The sequence below is a fragment of the Urocitellus parryii genome, chromosome 9 (assembly GCF_045843805.1).
Source record: "Urocitellus parryii isolate mUroPar1 chromosome 9, mUroPar1.hap1, whole genome shotgun sequence".
In the NCBI taxonomy this organism is placed as follows: domain Eukaryota; kingdom Metazoa; phylum Chordata; class Mammalia; order Rodentia; family Sciuridae; genus Urocitellus; species Urocitellus parryii.
In genome coordinates this window covers 36,102,893-36,125,648 of record NC_135539.1, presented here as the reverse complement: position 1 = coordinate 36,125,648, position 22,756 = coordinate 36,102,893, and the positions used below count along the sequence as shown (strand labels likewise).

The following is a 22,756-nucleotide window of genomic DNA, read 5'->3' as shown; positions in this document are numbered from 1 at the left end:
CTTGGTTACAAGTAGACTATGTACTACCTTAATAGTCCTGTTTTGGGCAGAGGTCTGAGTGAGAGTGCATCTCAAGATAAGCTATCTACAGTCTCATTTTCAGTGAGTATTAAGTGGATTTGGTATGAAGTTTAGGGTTTGGTTTTGTTTTTGTTTTGGTACCATAGATTAAACCTAGGGGTGCTTTACCACTAAGCCACATCCCCAGCCCTTTTTATTTTTTTATTTTGAGACAGGGTCTCGTTAAGTTGCTGAGACTAGCTTAGAACTCACAATCCTCCTGCCTCAGCCTCCCAAGCTGCTGGGTACAGGCATGCACCACCATACCCAGCTAAATTTAGGTTTTGATATACAAACAAGCAGTCTTTGTCACCTCACTCTGCAGCACCTTTTTGGTCTCTTGTTGTTAAACCTATTAGAGCTCTCACTTGAAGCATGATGGAGTGATGATTTTGTGAGCATTACATAAACTCTGCCAGTCCTTTTAGCCACATTGACAAGAATGGACGGTGAATATGTCAGATTCCCTGTGATTGTCAGTAGCAAAACTTGGCTTTCCGAAGAATCCAGCTTTTTTGCATAGAATTGCCAAAGAATCAACAAAAACAAGACTTGCATAAAAAGAAATCGGGGCTTCTCAAACTTTTTTTTAATTGTGTGTCATTATCACTTAAGAAATCTTGTCGAAAGTTTAGTTCTCATTAGTAAGTCGGGGTTGGGGGTGGAGCCAGACATTATAGATTTCTGTCAAGCTCCCAGGTGAAGACCAAGTCTTCTGAGTAGCAAGAGACTATGTGACTGGGGAGCAAGCCATCTCCAGCCGCTTGCCCATGTTGAAATTTATCTTCTGATGTTTATGATACTGTGATTATTATTTTATAGTATTATATCCCACAGAAATAAAGATCATTATTAAACCACTCATATTTCTTTATGAAGACTAATTTCCAACTGGATATATGGGACTATGAGTAAGGGCATAAGAGCTGTAGTGTCCACAGACATCAGATAGGTGGCGCAAACTGGCCAAATAGTATTCTAGTATTTCCCACAGCAAAAATTTGAAGAATATACTGACACCAAAGCTGGAATTCCAAAGCATGCAAACTGGGAGAAATTAGGGGGAAAGGCACTGGAAGGGTTTTTTATGTCTTCAACTATTTACTAACATGTTCACTGTAAGGGCTAGTGACCATTGTTCAATGGCAAGGAACTTCCACTTCAATTTCTTATCATTCCCTATGTCAAGTTGCCACTTTTCTTCCCTTGTCTGCCATCCTCAGTTTATATCTCCTGCCTTCAACAGCAGCTTCACTTTTGCTCACATTTCACTAGCAACATTGGCAGGTGGGGTGCTGGGATTGTGGCTCAGCGATACAGTGCTTGCCTAGCATATTGCCTAGCACGTGTGAGATTCAATCCTTGGCACCACAGAAGAGTAAGCAAAAAAATAAAATAAAGGTATTGTGTCCAACGACAACACATATATATATATATATATATATATATATATATTTTTTTTTTTTTTTTTTTTTTTTTTTACATACACACACATACACACAGCAGCTGGAACCAGGTGCGGTGGCACATGCCTATAATCCCAGCAGCTCAGGAGGCCAGTTTCAGCCATGGCAAGGCACTAAGCAACTCAGTGAGACCCTGTCTCTAAATAAAATACAGAATAGGGCTGGGGATGTGGCTCAGTGGCTAGTGCCCCTGAGTTCAATTCCTGGTACTAAAAAAAAAAAAGAATGCCAGGTGGAGAGCCCACCATTGCATTCACACCAGGAGGGTGGCTTTTCTTCAGGAAAATGATGAGCCCATGAGCAGGCGCACTGTGAAGTGTCAAGCTCTGCCTCTGGCAGATGTCCAGAGAAAGGAACTGTCTAAATATCCATCAGCCATGCTACTTGCTCAAAAGTTCATGGCCTTTTTGTGTACCTCTCTTGATACCAGCACAGAATCATTGAATTTCCAAATAGATCAGAGGTGATTACAGCCTTTCGTTTGCTTTACCTTTGTTTGTTCTTTTCCTTTTCCTAGGAAATGGTATAGACCCCCTGTCCTCATTATGTGAAGAAGTGGGAAAAAAGTCTTGAATGAAAGGCACTCTGTAATGTTTTGCAAGTGTGTGGTCCTCTTCACTCTTTTTTTTCCCCCTGAGCTGACTGTAGCCCTCACTGCAGAAAAGGTGGAGCAGAGAATAGGCCAAGTGCCAAGGAAAAGAGCTCTGTGGTCATGTGAAGGTTATGTGTGATCAGGTATAGGCCTTCCTCTTGAAAGATGTTCCAACATTTGAAGCATAGAGCACATGATTTTGGCAACTTGAAGCGTTGCTGACCAACACCCACAATTCTGCTCAGACCCCAGTGGGAGCTTAGTAAATATTTTAAGTGGATGATGTCAGCATAGAATTTTCCCTGTAAACTTTATGGGGGAGGGAGGCAGGCATATACCCAGATAAGCACTACACAAATGTACAGAAAATAAGCCACAAAGAACAGCAGACAGTTAGATACCCTAATTGTCAGGGAGTTAAAAACAGTGGCAGCAGGTACAGAGGCAAAGTCAGTGTTCAGATGGTCAGCCTGCCGAGTCCAGACCGGAGCGTGGTTTTTCACAATGCTCCGCTGGAGTCTGAAGTTTAAGAAAAGGCCAGAGAACCTGCCCAGCAAGTAGTGAAGCCAAGGCACTGAAATTCAGCTTGTCTCCTTCTGCGAAGCCTGAGCTCTTTCTACCACATTTTCTGTTGTCTTTTCTCTCAGAAGGAGTTAGCACAACAGCTAGGGAGACAGGGTAAACTTTAAAAATAAAAGTGGAAGGAAATCCAATGGGACTCCCCTGTTAGCAACCCAAAGTACACCTGAAAACGTGACTGCATAAAAAGAGGGCAGTTTCCAAAAACTAACGTTCTTTCTATGTCATTTTTTAAGATTTTTTTTTCTTAGTTGTAGATGGACACAAAGTGGTAAACAGTAAAATATATCCTACAAGACATGTCTGTGTGTCTGTCTCAGAGAACCATATGGAAAGGAAAATTAAAGAGTCTCCATTTTCTGGAGGAGCTCCAAGAAAGTGGGGGGGGAGTGTCACATTCAGGGGAAGGGACAGTAGATAGCCAGGGCAGTGCCTAGGTGGCCTCTCCCAAGTCCTAAAGTCCAGTTCTGAAGGAGAAAGGATGTCACTAGAGAGAGCAGGATGGGACCAATGTCGTCAGGAAGTGGGGAAAGGCATTGTGTGGAGGGTGTCACAGAAGGAGAGGCAGAGAGCAGTCACTGAAGATAAATGAGGTGAAGGGCACGTCTCCTGGCACTTGGCTCTCATGCTCCCAGCCCCCTTCCAGGTTTTTCAGACGTTGCTATCCAATCTTAAAATGGTCATATGAACTGTAAGTACTGGTTTTACAACTATGCGGAAGCTGTATTCCCCTTTAAAGACATTGTCAGAAATAAAAATGTATGGAAGTCCAAGTGTGCTGAAAGGATAGCATTGATACATGACCAGTCAGTTGTGTACCTAGGAGTTTCTTTTCTTATGTTAGAACTGAAGTTTGTGATTCCAGGAAAGTGCATCTTATTGTTTTGTTTCCATGAATATTGCAGATTTTTTTAAATATTTTTTTTTAGTTGTAATAGGACAAAATATGTTTGTTTATTTTTATGTGGTGCTAAGGATCAAACCCAGGGCCTCACACATGCTAGGTGAGCACTCTACCACTGAGCCACAGTCCCAGACCCTGAATGTTGCAATTCTAACTGGTGTTGCAGTTCTAACTCTGTCAGTGATCACAGAATTCAAGCCAAGAAGTATCAGAGTGTTTTCTTGTGGTTGAATGGGGCTCATAGATAAGCCAGTTCTCCCTCTCCCTCTCCCTCTCTGTTGGTTCCAGGAAGCCTAACACTAAGAGAGCTTTAGATTTGTTACACTCTAGGGCTACAAAAATTGTAATGCCAGATTCATGGGACCCCCAAAAGACCTCCAGGAGCCAAATCTGATGCAATCACACAAGAGTCTTTATTGCAAGCTCGAGCCTGGACTCACAACCGCAGCGGTCCCAGGGAGTGAGTCCTGGTCCTTTGTCCAGTGAGATTTTATAGGTTTGGGGGGGATACTCTATGCGCCACAACATCACACAGCAAATCATTCTATAACTGGGAAAGTCAAACAACTCTTAACATTGATTAGCACATTCAGTGGTGGGAACAAGTTGGTAGGGGTGATTGGTTAGTACAAGAGAGGGATTCCTTTGAACTGATTGGTTTAGGCCACAAGGGGTGTATGTGCTAAACTACATGGTTTACCAACACGTTATCAACCACCATAAACTAATGGGGGGTCATCTGGCATCCCAAGTATTTTCCCTGTCTCATGCTGATTGGTGGTTGCTAGGAGGGTTGCTGTGGGTCCTCACCTAGCCTAACTCAGTCAAGGACACTTAGCGCCCTATTTGTAGACAAACAATTCAGCAGGGTAGGTATGTGCTTAGGAGTGCTCTGTGGGTTTTTCCAAGGACAAGGGTCACGCCCCCTTCCTTGGACAGACTTTGCTCTGAGGTAGAGACTGGTTTCTCAAAAATGGAGTCACATTAGTTTCTCAAAATGACTATAATTCTATATTAGATTTTACAAGACATCATATTACTTGATTAAGCTTTTGCCATCTACTTTAGAAACACACTCTGGGACCTTAAGAGACCCTACACACTTTTGGAAATTCCCACATTGTTCCTCTCTATCCCTAGATACCCCTCCTGGAGCACTCAGGGGCCCTGTCCTGTACCCCTTTGCATCTGTCCCCACCCCCCTGAGTGATCTCATTCAAGCCTGTGCTTTAACTGCTTTCTACCTGCCAAGACTACCCCAACTCCCTGCCTGGTGCATAAGCTAAAAGATATCTCAACTTATACCTCCCTAGACCCCCCACATGAAATATAAGTGTAGACACTGTCATGGTTTAAGAAAAACCATGACATGAGTCAGGGTGAGGGCCATTGTGAAAAGCTGAGATATTGAGTAGAATTAGCATTAGGCTACAGTTGGCAATGATCAGGGGTTGCTTTGTGGACTCTTCTGGTTTCCTTGTATGTAAGCAAATGTCCAAGCCTGGTGCTCTGTTTCATCAAATGTGAATGAATACAGATGGCTTCGGCTGCTGCCGTCTGGATACTATACATCTCAATGTCTTTTGTTTAAATCTTACTGTTTGGGATCTTGGTTTGATGTCATTTGGTTTTGACAGTAAGGTACTTCTTAAAATCACAGTGACAACTACTCACAAACCATGAACCCAAAGAAATTAGGAGGAGCCTGACAACATCAGAACACCAAATCCAAGATCACATTGACATGTATACTCATCTCCCACTGCATGACTGCATGGGTTGGGTGCTGTGAGAAAGGCTGTTGACGAATTGCACACCCTCATCAGAGAGAGGCTTGTCCCTTGGGGAGGTGTTGACCTTTTCTTCCTCTTCTTCCCCAACTAGAGACTGGTGTTGGTCTATACATGTTGCTCTCTTTGGGCTGAAAAATGCACCCTAAGAGAATCTGCACAGGAAGTGACAGGACTGACCCAGTGTCCCTGCAGACTGCAGCAATGAGTACGCCTCCCCTCACCAGTTAGAGCCATGTGGAGACAGGTAGACTGGGAAAGGGCCACCAAGATCAAGCCAGAAATGTTTTTGCAGACATCATTTTTTTAGAGAAATTTCTCACTGCTGCCTTTGTCACACTCCACACTAGACAGGAGCTAAACAAACAGCCTTTGAAGCCTCCAAAATAGTTAACCTCAAAGTCTGTGGTGTGAATCTACAACTTTCCTTCCAATCAGTTTGTTCTCATTGTAGACTAGTTCTGAAATGCTCAGCTCTCTGGGTTTTAAGGTAGATGGGGAGAAAGCAGGAGTGCTGGGGGCAGGCATAGACAAGCAGCACAGAGACCACTTAAAGCAGAAGACAGGCTAGAACACACTTCAGAAGCCCAGCAGCCTGGGGACATTGAGTGTAGGAATGGTCTGTCTGCATCCTGGTGGACTCCAGCAGCTTCCCCAAGTCAGCTCAGAGGAGGTATTGGTACACACTGAGACCATAGCCATGAGTCATTGGGGAAAGATTGGATTATAAGAATTGTGTTCCACATGAACAGTCATGACTTATAATATCTATGAGCCATAGATATTATAAGAAACAGAAGCATATGTAACCCAGCATCATAATTTCAAAAGATCCTCTTAAAACTAGTTAGCATGACCCATCTTCCTTAGTATGTGCTAAAGTGTATTCTAAAATTGAGTCATTTATAGATAGTCTGTGAAACAGATCCCCAAAGCCAACTAGATTAGAAGTGTTAATGAGCTGGTTGCGGTGGAGCACATCTGTAATCCCAGCAGCTCAGGAGGCTGAGGTAGGAAGATGGCAAGTACAAAGCCACCCTCAGCAAAAGTGAAACACTAAGCAACTCATTGAGACCATGTCTCTAAATAAAATACAGAATAGGACTGGATATGTGGCTCAGTGTTTGAGTGTCCCTGGGTTCAATCCCAGTACCAAAAAAAAAAAAGTATTAGTGAAAGCTGTACCCCAGTATTCACCCACCTGCTTTTAAATTCTTGAGAGAATGAGGGCAGTGACAGATGATTGAGCCAGGTCATCTGAGCAGTTTGCTTAGTCTTGGGATGGAGGCTGGAATGCCAGGCCCACAAATCTGAGTTAATCACTATTCTCCCCGGGGCATGCCGTCAATTGTGTCCCTGCAAGACTCCTATATTGTTCTCCTCTTCATTTCTAACCCCACTTCTATGCCACTCCCCTTATTCACCACTTTTAATATTCCATATATACTTGGATATATGTATCTTAAGAATAGAGCATTTTGTATGGGTTTCTTCTACATTCTATTCCCATTTTTTACTTTTTTAAATATCTGTATTTTCTTAATCTGTTCCTGGTGTGCACAGGAGTATTTAGTATACACAGCACGTATTTCTGTTTTCTCCTGTTCATGCACCCCGAACTTCCTCTTAATTGTCACAGACCAAGCCTCAAATCACTGGGAGTAATCTCCTCGTCCACCTATTCTAAGAAACTGACCCATGGCTGGGGTACGAGGCAGTTGACACTTTCTCCAGCTCTGCACAATGGTTCCTTTAACATACAGCCTCACCAGCACTTGATATAGACTGGCTTTCTAATTTCTGACAGGCTGCTGATTTATGTAAATGTTCTCATGTTCTCTGAAAACTGTTAAGGGTGCACATTTCCCTCTACAACGTGCCTTCACATCTTTCACCCATTTTTCTATTAGATTTTTTTTTTTTGGTACTGTCTGATTTTTACCAGTTGCCTGTTCTAGATGATTATTAATCCTGTTCCTGTTTCAGATGTTCCAAATATCTTCTAGGACAGCTTTATATGGTGTCCTTTTTAGAGTAAAAACTACTCATTTCAATTGTTTTGCCCTTATGTGCTTTGGGGAACTTGTGTGACACATCCTTTCTTGGCCCACAAATGGGAAAGTGTCCACTTCCATTGTCTTCACTTAGCCATTTGAGACAGCTCAGTTTCTAGGAATGCCCCCCAGTCCCAGCACCTCACTGACCTGTGCACCACACTCTTTAGTCTACTTTGTAACAGATTCTCATCTCATTCTAATTATTTACTTTTGGGGACCCTCTACTTGGTGGAAGGCATCTGTGGGTGTCTTGTGCTCATTCAGTGCCTGGCTGCAGGGTGCCTGCTGAAGCAAATGACTGCTGAAGCTGCCCCACAGTGCCTCCTAGGAAACTTCCATTTATGAGGGAAAAGGCCTGAGTCATAAATCTTTTGAGATGTTCTATCTGATGTCCCTCAAGGGGTGCCATCAACCCTAAGGTTTTCAGCCTGCCTCTTATCTTTCTGACCCTGACTGTGTTAATCACCACTGCCATCTTCACAGAATACCCTGTAGGGCTAGAGTCAAATGGCCTGCCACAGCTGAAATTGCACTTGTGTCCTGGAACCAGCACTTCTGCTGACAGGACCTCAATGAAATATCTACTTCCTGCTTTCTACCCCGTGCACAGACCTCCATGGTTTCCACCCCACACACACCTAGTCCAGGCCATATTAAGGCCAGCCATCATCCACCTGAGCCTGGGGAGGAATCTTCAGCCCCTCTTCTGGGGCATGATGACAGTGAAGTTCTAAGCAGGAGCAAGCTGGGTTTGCTGGCTGCTCCCACTAGGCCAAGGTTTCCAGAGAACTCTGGGAAGCCCACATATATTCCAGGGGGTGAGCAAAGACAAGATCTGCTTGGGCTTGTCTCTGCCCAAGTAATAGAAATGTTTATTTTGAGTTTGCAATACCTATTATTAGCCCCACCACTTCCCACTCTGTTACTTGCTCCTGCACTGTTCTGCCTGATGCTCACACCTCATTCCTCCCTGGCAGTGGCACCACCAGGGTAGTCAGAGATGAGCTTTTTTTCAGTTCCTCACAGAGATCCCTGGGAATTCCTAGTACAAGAGTGAGCTTCTTGTGGAGGTCGGGGGGAAGGGCCTCTGGTTTTTAAACAATTGACTCCTGAGGTAATGGCTCTTGAACTTTTTTGTCTTTGACCTACAGTGTGAAATATAAATTGCAATAAAATCAGTCCATACATAAATGTATGTCCAGCTGAAGCATTGATTTTTCTATTAAAAAAAAAAAAAAAAACTACCAGTCATAATCTGTGAAAATGATTTCACAGCACTCCAGGAGTTGCAGTTCAAAGTTCAGAAATCCTGGCTCTAGTGACTTTGGGTCCCACAAACTCCTGTTGTGTATGGAGTATCTGTGGTGAGCAGATGCCTTTGGAAGAGGCTGAGTCACAGCCTCTGCCCTCCTGCCCTTTCATGGATGTGGGATCTGAACCCCTGAGTGTGGCATGGAGGCAGGCAAGGCCCCATCCTGTCGGGGCAAGCCTTAGAGGCCTGAGAGTGCCATTTGAAAGGGAAGCCAGCAGATCTGGGTTCTTTATATTGATTATGCAGAAGCTTTGTGGGGAGACTTTTCTTTACCCCCTGCCTACTCCATGTACCATTTAGGCCCCTTGTCTCCTGCCAGACTCGGACAACTTTGCACCCATACAGCCCTATTTGTACCTCTGACTAGTCTCCCACCTCCCTCCTTGCCTGGAATTCTTTCCCCCAAACATCACAAGGCTCACTGCCTCACCTTAAGTCTTAAATACACCTCAAAGGGGCCTTCCCTGATCTCCCTCCTCCTGTGAACTGTTGACTTCTCCCCACCCCCCAGCCCTGACCTTCCTTCTGGCATTTCTCACCTTAGTACTCATAATTATGTCTTAACTATGTATTTTACTGATTTAACACATTATCGCCCCATCCCCACCCCAGTGTAACTTCCTGGCATCAAGGGTTTGGTTGTGTTTGCTTTATTCCCCAGAGCAGGACTTAGTGAGGAACTCAGATTTTTGTTTTTTTAATTTCTGTGTCAATGTCTGCTTACTGCATTGCCCATGATATGACCAGTGATCTGTTGCAGGGCCTTAGAGAGAAAGGTTTTCAGTGTTTGAATGACTGCTATGAGGGAATTAGTGCTTTGGTAGCTGATCTGACAAAAGCAAAACTGAACTTTCATTTATTTCAAAAAGACTTCACCTCCCACTTTATCTTAGAAGCCCTGGTTCCTACTATACAGTAAAAAGTAGGCAGCTTTGGCTATGATATAGCTATAGCCTTGTCCTCTCCTAGCACAGGGAGGTAGATCAAAGTGCTTTTATAACTTTTGTCCCTAGAGGGCAGCATTAACACAGAAACCACCTATTAATCTAAACCTAGTAGATCTATGGGAAAGAAGTGCTTGACTTTCTAATCTGCAGGAGTAAGGCTTAGAGACAACTCTTTTGTCAAAGCCTGCTTCTGTGTGTAGAAATGGTGGGTGAACATACAGTGTACACATTTTAAAATTTAGTGTATGTGTATATGAAAATCAAAGAATATTTGAGAATATGAAATCATCCCCCAAAGTAATTCTTTCCTCAGGGTCTTTGTTAATGTTTCACAGTGCTCTATCCTTACCACACCCAGACTGAAGTTTCTGCTTTTGTAAATCAGATGTTCTCCAGTCTCTGAAAAGATGGTCCACTTTGAGGAAGGAGTGAAATCCCCTCCATGAAGAACTTGGTTTCTCAGAAAGATGTGAGGACCTCAGATGGTTGGTTACCAAACACCATTTAAAAAAAAAAAATGTGCTAGAATGTTTGTCTTTTAAGAACTGGACCCTGGAAGGATACACTGTCTTGTTCTCTGGGGGGTTGTGGAGATGTGGGTCTTATAGGGAGCTCTGGGGGAGATACTGAATGAAAGAGGGCAACAGCCAGACTCACTACTCTTTTCCAATCCTGACCCCTCTGCACTAGCAGCCCTCATGCATATACCCTTGGGGCTGCCATATGTGAAGCTCCTTTCATGAAGAGGGAACTGAGATTAGTCTAAACGCCTTGCAGCTATAGGAGAAATCACAAAGAACCCTTTTTTCCAAGATGGAGTCTTGCTGTGTTGCCCACACTGGCCTCCAACTTCTGGGCTCAAGTGATCCTCCCTCAGGCTCCTGAAAATGTGGGGACTACAGGCACATAGGAACATCTTAATTGAAGTAATATGCAGTGCTTTCTTCACTGGCTGCAGCATTTGGTCAGCAGCCACTTGGCAATAACTGTCCTTCCAGTTTAACTCTTTCAACAGGCGAAGGAGTGAGAGCAAAGAAAAGAACAGAAAAGAAAGAGTCCGAGTTCTCAGATTAACTTTACTAAATTAATCTGAAAGCATCATGTATGACTTCATTTTCTCATGAATTGAATTTTTTTAAATATTTCAAGTGTGAAAGCCTTATAGGGAGGAAGTAATGTTCTTTAAGGAAGGAGTAGGAATGCTAGGTTTCCTCTGCTCTTTTCTCTGTGTGAAATAAGAAATTCCTGTGTTTGTAACTCTTTATATAGAGAAGATTGTGCTTTGTCTTGCCAGCCTTTGTTTTGCTGTCGCTTTCCGGGCCCTTTGTGAATCAGACCTAGTGCTAGGCCTTGGAAATCCCAAGATAACCGAGACATAGTGTAGTGGGTTTTGAGCTCCCCAAGGTCAGGAATTCTGCCAGCTTATTCACCACAACATATCTGTGGTACAAAATAGGCACTCAGGTCGATTGGATTTGGGGAGAGGTGGGGGGTTTAATAGATGAACCCTCCCTGCCCCTGATGGCAGGGCATATCTCATGGGTAGAGCTTGGCTGATTAGAGAAATGTAATGCAACCAGATGACTGCAGGATATCATTAAGAGTACTGCAATAGAGTGTGAGCCAAACGCTCTAGGTTCAGGGAAAAAGTGCCAACTTTTACAGGACATTTGGGTTTCCCAGAGCCCCTGGTGTTTGAAACAAGAACTGATGATTAGGCATTGCTGGAGGAAAAATGACATTCTAGGCCAGCCATTAGTATTCACCTCTTGCCAGTGTCATTGGGGGTGGGATACTAGCAAGAGGTGAACAGACTTGGCCCTGGATGCTGGCTAGCAAGCTGATTCTCTGAGTTGCTCTTTCTCCTGACCTGCACCACACCACTACCCTGCTTGCCTTCTCTGTGCCTGGAGTACTCTTCTACCAGGTATCCTTCAGGATCGAGCTGGAATGCTACCTCTGCATATAAAACCTCCTTGACAAACCAATGGAAAGGTGTGCTCCTTGTCCATATTCCTCGCCCCTCACCTGACTTTAGTTCCCTCCAGACCGCTCACTGTTTTCAGAGTGTACCGTTGCTTGTTTCTGGGTCCACCAGCCTGGAGGAAAACTCTTGAGAAGGCAGGCCTACATCAGACACTCACCCCTTTGCTGAAAGCAGCAACTGCCAGGTCAGGGCTTGCCTCAGTAGTATTGGATGAAGGGGCAAGGGCAGGAAAATGGGAATGTTTTTCTTCCTTTCAATGCCAAAATTGTCTCCATCACCAGTATCACTCTGAATGAACATTGACCCAGTTTGGTGACAGTAATAATCTCAAGCAAAGTAATTTGCACATCTTAACAAACTCAGAGTCCTTGCCACATTTGCAGAAGTGAGTGGCAAGTATTTATTTACAAGGAAGGGTCCAGAATCTGGCTGGCTGAGGGAGTAAATGAATATTTGTGATTTGGTTGTGGTGTGGAAAGCTAAAGCTCACATTGAGCCTGTCTCTGTGTATACATGTAATGGAAATCTAAAAATATGCTTCCTTCTGCTACTCTGCCAGACGTGCAACTGGCTGAACGTGGCAGGAACAGCTACTTCCTCACATTTGTTCAATCTGAGATCCCTGTATGATTAGCAGGTTCCTATCGTTATCTGAAAAAAAGGTCGTCCTCAAGTTTATACCATCCCATGCTGCTGTTCACTGAGTCCATCCCAGCTCTCTGGGAAGCACGGGAAGCAGGTGTCCTGCACAGCTGCAACTGGGTGCCCAGGCCCTTGATACCCTGATGCTCGCTTAAACACAGCCTTGCCAATTGTTGATCTGTGGTCTCCTCACACAAGATGCCATTGTAACCTCAGGGCTTGTCTCATACCCTCGTGCCCTTGGGTTTTCCAGTAAACAGTGACCTGCACTTGGTAGCAAACACCATGCAGGCATGCAGTGGGAACAGAGGGGAAAGAATGAGCAGAATTAGAGTGAGGCAGACTTGAGTCCATAGCTATGTGGCCTTAGCCAGGTTAATTTGACTCTCTCTATGCTTTCTTTTTTTTTTCATTTACTTTAAAAAATATAATTATTTTAAAAAATGTAACTATAGAGCCAGACATGGTGATGCATGCTTGTGATCTCAGCACCTTGGGAGGCTGAGGCAGGAGAATCATGGGTTCAAAGCCAGCCTCAGCAACAGCAAGGTGCTAAGCAACTCAGTGAGACCCTGTCTCTAAATAAAATACAAAATAGGGCTGGGGATGTGGCTTAGTGGTTGAGTGCCCCTGAGTTCAATCTCCAGTACCAAAAAGAGGTGGGAGGCAGGGACCAGAAGAATGAGAAGTTATACTTCGTTTATGTGTGATGTGTCAAAATGCACTCTACTGTCAAATATATACTTAACTAAATAGGACAAAATAATAAACAGTAGAAACCATTTTTATGGCAGTCTTGAATGAAGATGCTTTCCATAAGTACATTAATAGAGTTTAGAATATTATATTTTTTTTTTAAAAAAGGGGGGGGCTGGGAATATGGCTCAGTGATTAAGTATCCCTGGGTTCAATTCTCAGCACTAAATAAATAAATACATATATACAACAGCAAATCAGGCACAGTGACACACACCTGTAATCTCAGCAACTTGTAAACATTAGAACAAGAAAATCACAAGTTTGAGGCTAGCCTCAGCTATCTAGCAAGTCCCTCTCTCAAAATGAAAAGGGCTGGGGATGTAGCTTAGTGATAAAAGCTACCTGTGGGTTCAGTCCCCAGACCACACACATATGGGGGCGGGGTGCACGCACACGGGCCCTCAACATAGTAGTCTAGTACCCCCCTCACAGAGTTCCTGTGTACATTAAATGAGATATGTATACAAAGTGCCCTTTCAGCATGGTAAGAAAGTGAAAAGGGATGAGTTGTGTGAGCTTAGAACCTTAAAGATGCTCCTAGCACAGAGCATCGGACCTCAGTGGAAACTCATCTAAAGCCTAAACTATCAATGTACTTTAAAATTAAAATATTAATAAACTCCTTTTGTAAAGTCATATGGGAAATTGTGGTCCTCTTGTAACAAGAAAAGAGGTATATTGACATTTCCTCTTCTTGTTGGCCTTGTCCACCCCTGCCACGCTCAGTATTGACGAAGCTGGGTTCTAGAAGTAGGTTGTGGTCTTATTTGGACGAATATTGAGGAATTCTAACCAAAAATCAAATGCAGAGTCCAGGACTTGGTCCCTAAGAAGTTACTTGACCTTGATTTAGAGGGGTTTACTATAAAATCCTGTAGCCACCTAGCCATGCCTCCCACAGAAGCATCCACAATGACCTTTGGAAATGTAAATCTGATCACTATATTTCCCTCCTTCCTGGCTTTCAGCCTCCTCCCTACAGTAGGGGGTCACCTGCTCAGTGCCTACTACTTGCTAAACTGGCGTCCCCTCTCGGCCCCTGCGGCTGGAGCTCCAGTGCTCTGACTTCTGATTTTCTCTTGCCCCAAAGCCTTAACTTCGCCCATGCTTTTCCTTCTTCCCCCATTGCTAACTGACTCCTTCTCCCTTTAGGGGCTCAGCTTAAATGTCTTGTCCTCCACAGGCCTTTCCACACCCCAGATTTCGTGAAGGCTGCTGCTTTACACTCACAAGACCATGCTCCTCCTTAAATGGTTGCAGCTCTAGGCTCTATTTAATATCTGTGTTCTTCAGAATAGAAGCTGCAAGAAAGTAGAAACTAAGTTTAACTTGTTTATTGTTGCAACCCCAGCATCTGCAAATAATAAGTGTCTTATGATAGAAATACCAGCAGAGACTGGGAGTGCAAATGAGTGTATGTATAACAAAACCAGTCTAGGGCTGGGGTTGTGGCTCAGCGGTAGAGTGCTTACCTAGCACATGCGATCCTTATCACCACATAAAAATAAATAAAATAAAGGTATTGTGTCCGACTATGACTTTAAATATATTTATATATAATTTTAAAAAAGGAAAAGAAAGGACCAAATCTAGGACCAAACTCCCTCTGCCTCCTACCCCCACTCAGATCTGCTCCCCATCCTATGCTACTAGATCCAGGTTCATGTTTCCCCCAACCTAGCTCATGTCCCAGGTCAGAAACCTGTAAATCCTTCTATCTCACCTTCATCTCTCTCAAAAGCACTCTCCACTTGCTTCATAATCATCTTTGTGCTTCTGGTCTCAGCCTCTTCAGTTCATCAAAGTATTCTGAAACTCAGTCCAACATTTTGCCCTGTCTGTATCCATTCCCCTTTTTTAAAATAATGACCGCAACATCTGCACAACTGTTACTCACCATGTCAGAAAAATTGTGTAGAACATAACAGCCTCCATTTTAAATAATTTTATTTAATGGTACAAAAATATTTCCTGCTCTCTAATCTGTAGAATATGTTTCACAATTGAGATGCTAGATTTGAGAGTCCATTGTGTTAGATGCTTGGCTGTAAAAGCTGTTAGAGCTGGAAAATATACCTCACAAAAAGATGTAGAGCAGGGAAAGAATGTCCCTGTGGCATGGTGTGTGATCATACTCACAACTCTTAATTCCACCCTGTGAGGATGTCAACTCCTAAGATTACCATCATCTCTCTCCTTCCCTTAGGTGTTCATATGTGTGTGCATGCACTGTTTCGCTTAACTCTGTTGTGCTTCACTTGATTTGCTCAACTATCCAGCCTCCACCTCCATAAATGTGCCCTTACTGAGGGCAGGGCTGGTGTGTGTGCCCTTGGCCTGGGAGAAGGAGACTGCTTGGGGTCCTTCAGTGAAGGAAGGAAAGCCTGCTGAACCCACCTGGGTTTGATTTTGCCGAGTTCTGGCATATGTTTGTGTATTAAGAGTTAGTGTCTTTCTGGACCTTCTGGCAGGTATCCATATGTCATTTGGGCCTAAAAAAGACAAGTACTTTTTGTTTTGTTGTTGTTGTTTTGGCAGTGTTGGGGATCGAACCCAGAGCCTCATGCATGCTAGGCAAGTGCTCTACCATTGAGTACATCCCCAGTCGTGGACAAGTGACTTTGACAACCCAGAGGATAGATGGCCTGAAAACACATGTCCCTGTGACCCCCAAAGTGTACTGAGTATTTGTGTACAGTCTCTTTTACCTCAAGGCCTCTGGGGATTGGCAGTCTTACCAATCTCCTGAGTTGATAAAGCAGAAAGCTTTTAGATTTGGATCAACCACTGCACTGTGCCCTATAGCTAGGTCAGTGATTTCTCTACCCTGGTGTGGGGATGAAGGTTTCACTGGAGATCAAGCAGGTAAAGTGCTGGGATAAGCAGCATACAGTGGGCTGGGAGGAGGCAAGCGCACCTGCAGCTTCAGGTCCTCCTCTGCTTTGCCCATTAAACATTATTTAGGCATGAAAATGGATGGAGGGAGATTTCATTTTCTTTATGTTGCAAAGTGAAGACCTATTGAGCATGTAGTCAGTCATTTTGATGAGTTTTGAGGACTAAAGAGCATCATAAACTGAACAAGCAGCCCTCCCAGGTAGCAAGAAGTACACAGATTGGTAGCTGCCCAGATTTTAACCAGTACGCGTGCTCCAACTTCAGTTTGAAGAGGGCATAGTTATATTCATGCTACGGAAGGATTTCTTCTGCCTAATTTTGTTGTTTAGGAAGAAAGCTTAGCAGCCTTTCAGGGGAGAGAATTACACTTTAGCAAAATGTACACTAAAAGAGGTGTATTCTAAAGAAAATACACAGAGTACCAAATGTTAACTTTGCCTGGCTTTCTATATTCCCCACCGTATTTTAATTGTGGGTTTCTGTATCTAGCAACATAATATCTGTATTTTTAAATTTTTCTTACTTATACATGGACACAATATCTTTATTTTGTTTATTTATTTTTATGTGGTACTGAGCCACAACCCCGACCCATATCTTTATTATTTTTTAGGTGTAGATGGACACAACACAATGCCTCTATTTTTATGTGGTGCTGAGAATCACACCTGGGTTCTGCCCGTGCTAGGCTAGCGCTCTAGCCTCTGAGCCATAATCCCAGCCCCCGAGCCCATATCTTAAAAAGATGGTTCAGATCTTTTTTCTTTTCTTTTTTTTTCTTTTTTCTTTTTTAGTTGTAGTTGGACACAATACCTTTATTTTATTTTTATGTAGTGCTGAGGATCAAACCCAGTGCCTCGCACATGCTAGGTGAGCGCTCTACCACTGAGCCACAACCCCAGCAAGATGGTTCAGATCTTTTTCTGTTATTAGAGTTTATCATTGTATACTGTTACCCAGTTAATTTTGCATTCTTTATTTTTTTTCAAAATCGTGCTACATTTTTTTAATACAATTCTGCTGAAATTATTTATATTAGTTCTGAGGGAAGTTGACTTTCAAGATTCAAGTGTAGAAAATTTTATTGGACTTTCAGCCTCATTTTTAATCAGTTGATATTAATGATAAGATTCTACTTGTATCTTGTTGCTAAAAATGTTTTTTGCATTTCAGCACATTGAGTTAAATGTTGTTACTACTTATTTGGGGGTGGGGAGGAATGATTGTTCACAGCTGGGTGCAGTGATACATGCCTATAATCCCAGCTGTTTGGGAGGCTAAGGCAGGAGGATTTCAAGATCAAGACCAGCCTAGGCAACTTAGCAAGACCCTGTCTCAAAATTTAAATATATAGCTAGCTGGGCGTGGTGGTACACGCCTCTAATCCCAGCAGCTTGGGAGGCTGAGACTGGAAATTCAGAGTTCAAAGCCAACCTCAGCAACAGCGAGGCACTAAGCAACTCAGTGAGACCCTGTCTCTAAATAAAATACAAAATAGGGCTGGGGATGTGACTCAGTGGTTGAGTGCCCCTGAGTTCAATCCCTGATGCCCGCCCCCCCAAAAAAAATTATATATATACATACATATGGGATTGGGGGCATAGCTCAGTGATAGAATGCCCTTGAGTTCAAACCCCAATACCAGTAGGAAGAAAAAAAAAAATGATAGTTTGGGCTTTTTCTCTGGGATCTGCAGATCCTTCAGTAAGAAAAAAGTACAGTAGCTGAAAACCAACACACTGAGCCAAAGGAGAACCCCTGTGGTATTGAATGTGAGCCGAGAACTTCCCAGCACCTCAGACTCTCACACCACAGTCTCCAGCATAGCCAGGTCATTTTGCCCTAGTGAACCTGTGCCTCACCTTGAAAATGGGGCTTCTTTTTTTAGGAGAATAACTGAATGACCAAGAATGCTAAGCAGCACTACCTCAAAGCCGTGTATTGTTTTCAAGATGTTATTCCTATGGGTGGTTATTCCAGTATTGTTTGGAGAGTTAGGATTCAAATACCAGCTCATCTATTCTCCAGCTGTTGTTTTTCAGCTAGTTTCCTGGAATAGTCAGGCATAAGTTCTTTTAAAAACAATTTTGTGCTGCTATACATTTTAGTAGGTAATAATTAAGCACACTGCTGATTGAGTATATTTACTGCACAGGATGCAAGTAATGGACCAAAGAATATCCATGTCCCTTGGAAGCAATGGCATTGAAGTACAGACTCCCATGAGCTCATCTCTAACCCCACTTCATCCCACCCCATTGATTGGAGATTTTTCAACATCCCACTAAAGAGTGTGAAGGTTCTCAACTTCCTGAGCCATCCATTTCAAATTTCTCTCTTTAAATTTTATTTATTTTTTAGATAAGATAGATAGGTGGATTGATGGGTGTGTGGATGGATAGATAGATAAGACAGACAAACAGATAATAAAATACAAGGAGTACAAAAGATCTACAGTAAAGTCTTGCCCCTGCCTTGTAGCCACTCAAGAGCTATCAGCATTGCCTGTTCCTTGGGTATCCTTGCAGATAGATTGCATCACAGATCTTCCCTGCAGCTACCACTACCACCTTTCTAATATGGAACTGGAATCATCTATTCCATATGTACTGTTATTTGCCTCGTTAGTCTCCTTAAACTCACTTTATGTAACAAGTGAAAGTTCACCTGTAGAATGTTTCTAGAATTGATGTGAAGCTCTAACCTTGTACATTTCTAGTGGCCTCTGGCATTTCTCTACTGCCTACTCCTAAATGGTAAATATTTACCCAGACCCCCTACCTCATATCCCCATGGTGTGTCCCAGTGGTCCCCACTGTCATCACCATCCAGGTCAGACTTAGGATCTTCACACCTATATCTCTCCATCCAAAGCTCAGGGTTGCTGTTATCTTTGGTTGCATAAACTAGGAGCTAAGTCCTCATCCTTGGTACCCACACCCCATACTCAAGCCTGCCATCTTGCTTACTCAGTTTCTCCCAAGTAAATCCCCTTCTCTTCACTTCCTTACCCATTTCCCTGGTCTGGGCTTCCTTTGTCCCTTTCCTGGATGACCATGCTAGCTCCCGTCTCCTGCATTGCCACTCTTTCCTCCTTACATTTTTTTTTTTTTTTTCCATCCGGAATTATCTAACCCTGCTGGACACAGTGACACATGTCTAAAACTCCAGCAACTCCTGAGACTTGAGTCAGGAAAATCACAATTTCAAGTCCAGCCTGGGCAACTTAGCAAGACCCTATCTCAAAATAAAAATAAAAATAAGATCTGAAATGTAGCTTAATGGTAGAGTGCACAGCCCGCAGTTAGCTACAGGAACTCACTTGCCCCGCTTTGCCTACTAACTAACATCTGTTGCTGCTGTCCTCTGCCTGGCAGGCTCTCCTATTCTCACCAGCCCATCTAGGTATCACAGACTCGTTTTTCAAATCTCAGACTTTACTTCTTAAATCCTTCCCTATCTCCCAGACTAGGTCAGGTCCCCAGACAAAGCCAATCACACTCTTTTCCTCCACTGTACTTATTAGGATTGGAATTTTAATTTATGTCCATGGTCTTTGGGGTTTTGCTATTGTTTTTGGGGGGGGGGTTGTTTTTGTTTTGCAGTACAGGGAATCTAATCCAGAGCCTTTTGTATGTTAGGCAAGCACTTTACCACTGTGCTACATCTCCAGCCTACTTTGAGACAGGGTCTCTCTCAGTTGCCCAGGTTGGCCTTGAATTCACCATCCCTTCTGCCCCAGATTCCCAGGAGGCTGGGATTACAGCCATACACCTCCACACCAGCAAGTTCTTGTTATTGGTATGTGTTTTAGTCAGCTCTTTCATCATTGTGACCAGAAGACCTGGCAAGAATAATGTAGCGGAGAAAAAGGTTATTTGGGACTCAGAGTTTCAGAGCGCTCAGTCCTTACATGCCTGACTCCATAGCTTTGGGCCAGAAATGACACAGAACATCATTGCAGAAGGTTGTGGCATAGGGAAACAGCTCAGGACTTGGCAACAAAGAAGCAGGGAGAGCTCTCTGCTCACCAGGGACAAAATATAAACCCCAATGGCACACCCACAGTGACCCACCTCCTCTAGCTACTCCTTACCTGTCTATAGTTACAGTCCATTTAATCCATATTAGTGGATTAATGAACTGGTTAGGTCTAGGCTCTCATAACCCAATCATTTAACCTCTGAACTTCCTTGCCTTGTCTCATGCATGAGCTTTTGGGGGAACACCTCATATCTAAATCTTAACATTCTACTCCATCCCCCAAAAGCCATCTGTAAACTGAAACCATGAGCCCCAAATAAACTTTCCCTCCTCTATATTGTTCTTGTTAGGTCTTTTGGTCATAGCAATGAAAAAACTAACTAAAATACTGTGGGTTTTATAAACTGTGAAGAATCCTATATTAAAGGATGATGATTGTTTTAAATTTTTATTTGTAAATGAAATTAAACTGTGCGGTATGACATCCATATTTATGAGTGATGCATGGTAGAGAGAATGTCTTCCTTAGGGAACTGATGATCCTAATCTAGACTTTTCCTCAGTCCCATGCCAGAGGACTGGACATAGGGATTGGGGAGATTAAGATCCAGACAGACCCCACCTTTAAGCAGCTCAGCAGCATTTTATTTTTAAAGACTCAAGAATCTGGGGCTGGGGTTGTGGTTCAGCTGTAGAACACATTCTGTTTAGAATGTATGAGGCCCTGGGTTTGATCCTCAGAACCACATAAAAATAAATAAAAAAAATAAAGGTATTGTGTCCAACTACAGCTAAAAAATAAATATTTAACAACAACAACAACAACAAAAAAAAAAAGACCCAAGAATCTCTCTTATGGTATTTCCAGGTATCCTGCTGCATTTCAGAAAACTTACACAAACTAGGTAGTGGGAGCACACTTTCTTTAGATTAAGAAGGAACACTGTCCTCCTGCCTTCTTCTGATGCTGTTTAACTCTTTCTTCTGAGAGATGACTTTAGAAATAGCCCTGCTGACAGGGAGGGAGGGCCTCCAAGAGATTCCAAGCCCCATGAAGCATGTTTCACACCTTTTGTTGAATGGGAGTTTGTATGGCCTGCACTCACCAGAAGCTGCCTTTATCTCTGTCCTTTTTCCCCAGGAGACCTGTAGGAAGTGTCAGGGACTCTGGAAAGAACATAATGGCCTTACCTGTGAAGAGCTGGCTGAAAAGGATGACATCAAGTACCGAACATCTATGTGAGTAGGACTTGTCACTGACTTGACTCCCCAGCTAACCTGCATTTGGTCAGGGGGGCAGAGTGTTTTGTCGGGGGAACAAGCCCAAGTCATTTTAGTCTAGGGTAACCTCAAGGAATATATCTACACTTAGCCTGTTTCCTTATCTCTGTAGACTCTTGGAGCAACTTCAGAAGTCATATAGCACATATGCATTCAAGAAATGTTTCCCCTCCCCTTATTGTCTAGATAAATGAGTGTAACACATTGTTTAGATTACACAATTGCTGCTTATGTCTTTGTTCTAAGATGCTGATGCTAAGACATTAAGTAGAATTGCCAACTGCTAGAATACAAAGTAATGTATTAGTAATAATAACCATTACTTGTGTGGTGTTCCATATGTGACCGAGCACTTTACAAATACTGACTTACTAAAATATAGCACCTTAAGTTCTACAGGAGTCTGTTTCTCCTGTAACAGTCAAGTCCTGCCATGCCGATAGGGTTGTCCCATGAGGTCACTCAGAGATCCAGGTTCCTTTACGTCACTGCCTCACCATTCCCTAAGCATGGTGTTCTTACCTTCGTAAGTGTGCCAGGGTTGTGACCACATTTACTCTCCAGCATAGGAAAGGAGAAAAAAGGAGACAAGTTGTCAGGCTGTCAGCTTTTCTTTAAATTGTAAGTACTGCAGAAATTATGTCTATCACTTCTGCTCATACCCATCAGTCAAGGTTGATTCACGTGAGCACAACCAGGCTCTAAAAGAAGACAGTATTTGGAGTTTCTAGCTGGGAAACTTTTTATGTCCAGCTTTAAGAAAGTGGTGTACACAGAGGGGTTTGTTATTCAGAAATGAAGTGGGGAATGACATTTGGGGCAGAGTCTCTGAGTCTCCACCACAGGTATGTACTGTGGTCCTCATTTTATAAGTAGGCAGCTGAGGTGCAGAGATACCACAACTTTGGAGGGCAGAATAATGACCCCCACCCCCAGTAATGTTGTCCTATCATGACATATTTAAGGTATGGAGATTTTTAGAATGCACCAAAGCTAATCATGACTCCTTAAAAGGAGAGAGGCTTTCCCAGCTGTGGTCAGTGAGCAAGAGATGCAGAGAGAACATTGAGTCAGAGAAACATGAAAAGGACTTGACTTCACACGTCAAGGGCTGGCTTTGAAGATGGAGGAAGGGAGCCATGAGGTAGCCTCTGTCAGTTGTGGTCCATTCAGCATCTGAGTCAGCCTAGGTACTTGGAGCAGCATATAGTACCCTCAGCTTGGCATCCTTCTAGATCAACAGTTAGAGAATTCATACTAGAACATTTAGATGTGATGTGTGTCCATTCTAGGATCCAAAAGTCTCCATAGTAGAAGGGGATGCAAGACACAACACAGCTGGGCTGGGGATGTGGCTCAAGCGGTAGCGCGCTCGCCTGGCATGCGTGTGGCCCGGGTTCGATCCTCAGCACCACATACCAACAAAGATGTTGTGTCCGCCGAGAACTAAAAAATAAATATTAAAAATTCTCTCTCTCTCTCCTCTCTCACTCTCTCT

The 22,756-nt window shown here is 43.2% G+C and overlaps 1 protein-coding gene across 3 annotated transcripts in view; it reads left to right on the top strand.

Moving 5' to 3' along the window:
• Rnf216 (ring finger protein 216) overlaps positions 1–22,756 on the top strand; it is a 140,738-nt gene that overhangs the window by 94,971 nt on the left and 23,011 nt on the right. For all 3 annotated transcript variants that reach the window (XM_077802662.1, XM_077802661.1, XM_077802660.1), the window contains one exon: positions 21,119–21,216. In XM_077802662.1, coding sequence (XP_077658788.1) covers positions 21,119–21,216 — 98 coding nt within the window. The remainder of the gene's footprint in view (positions 1–21,118; positions 21,217–22,756) is intronic.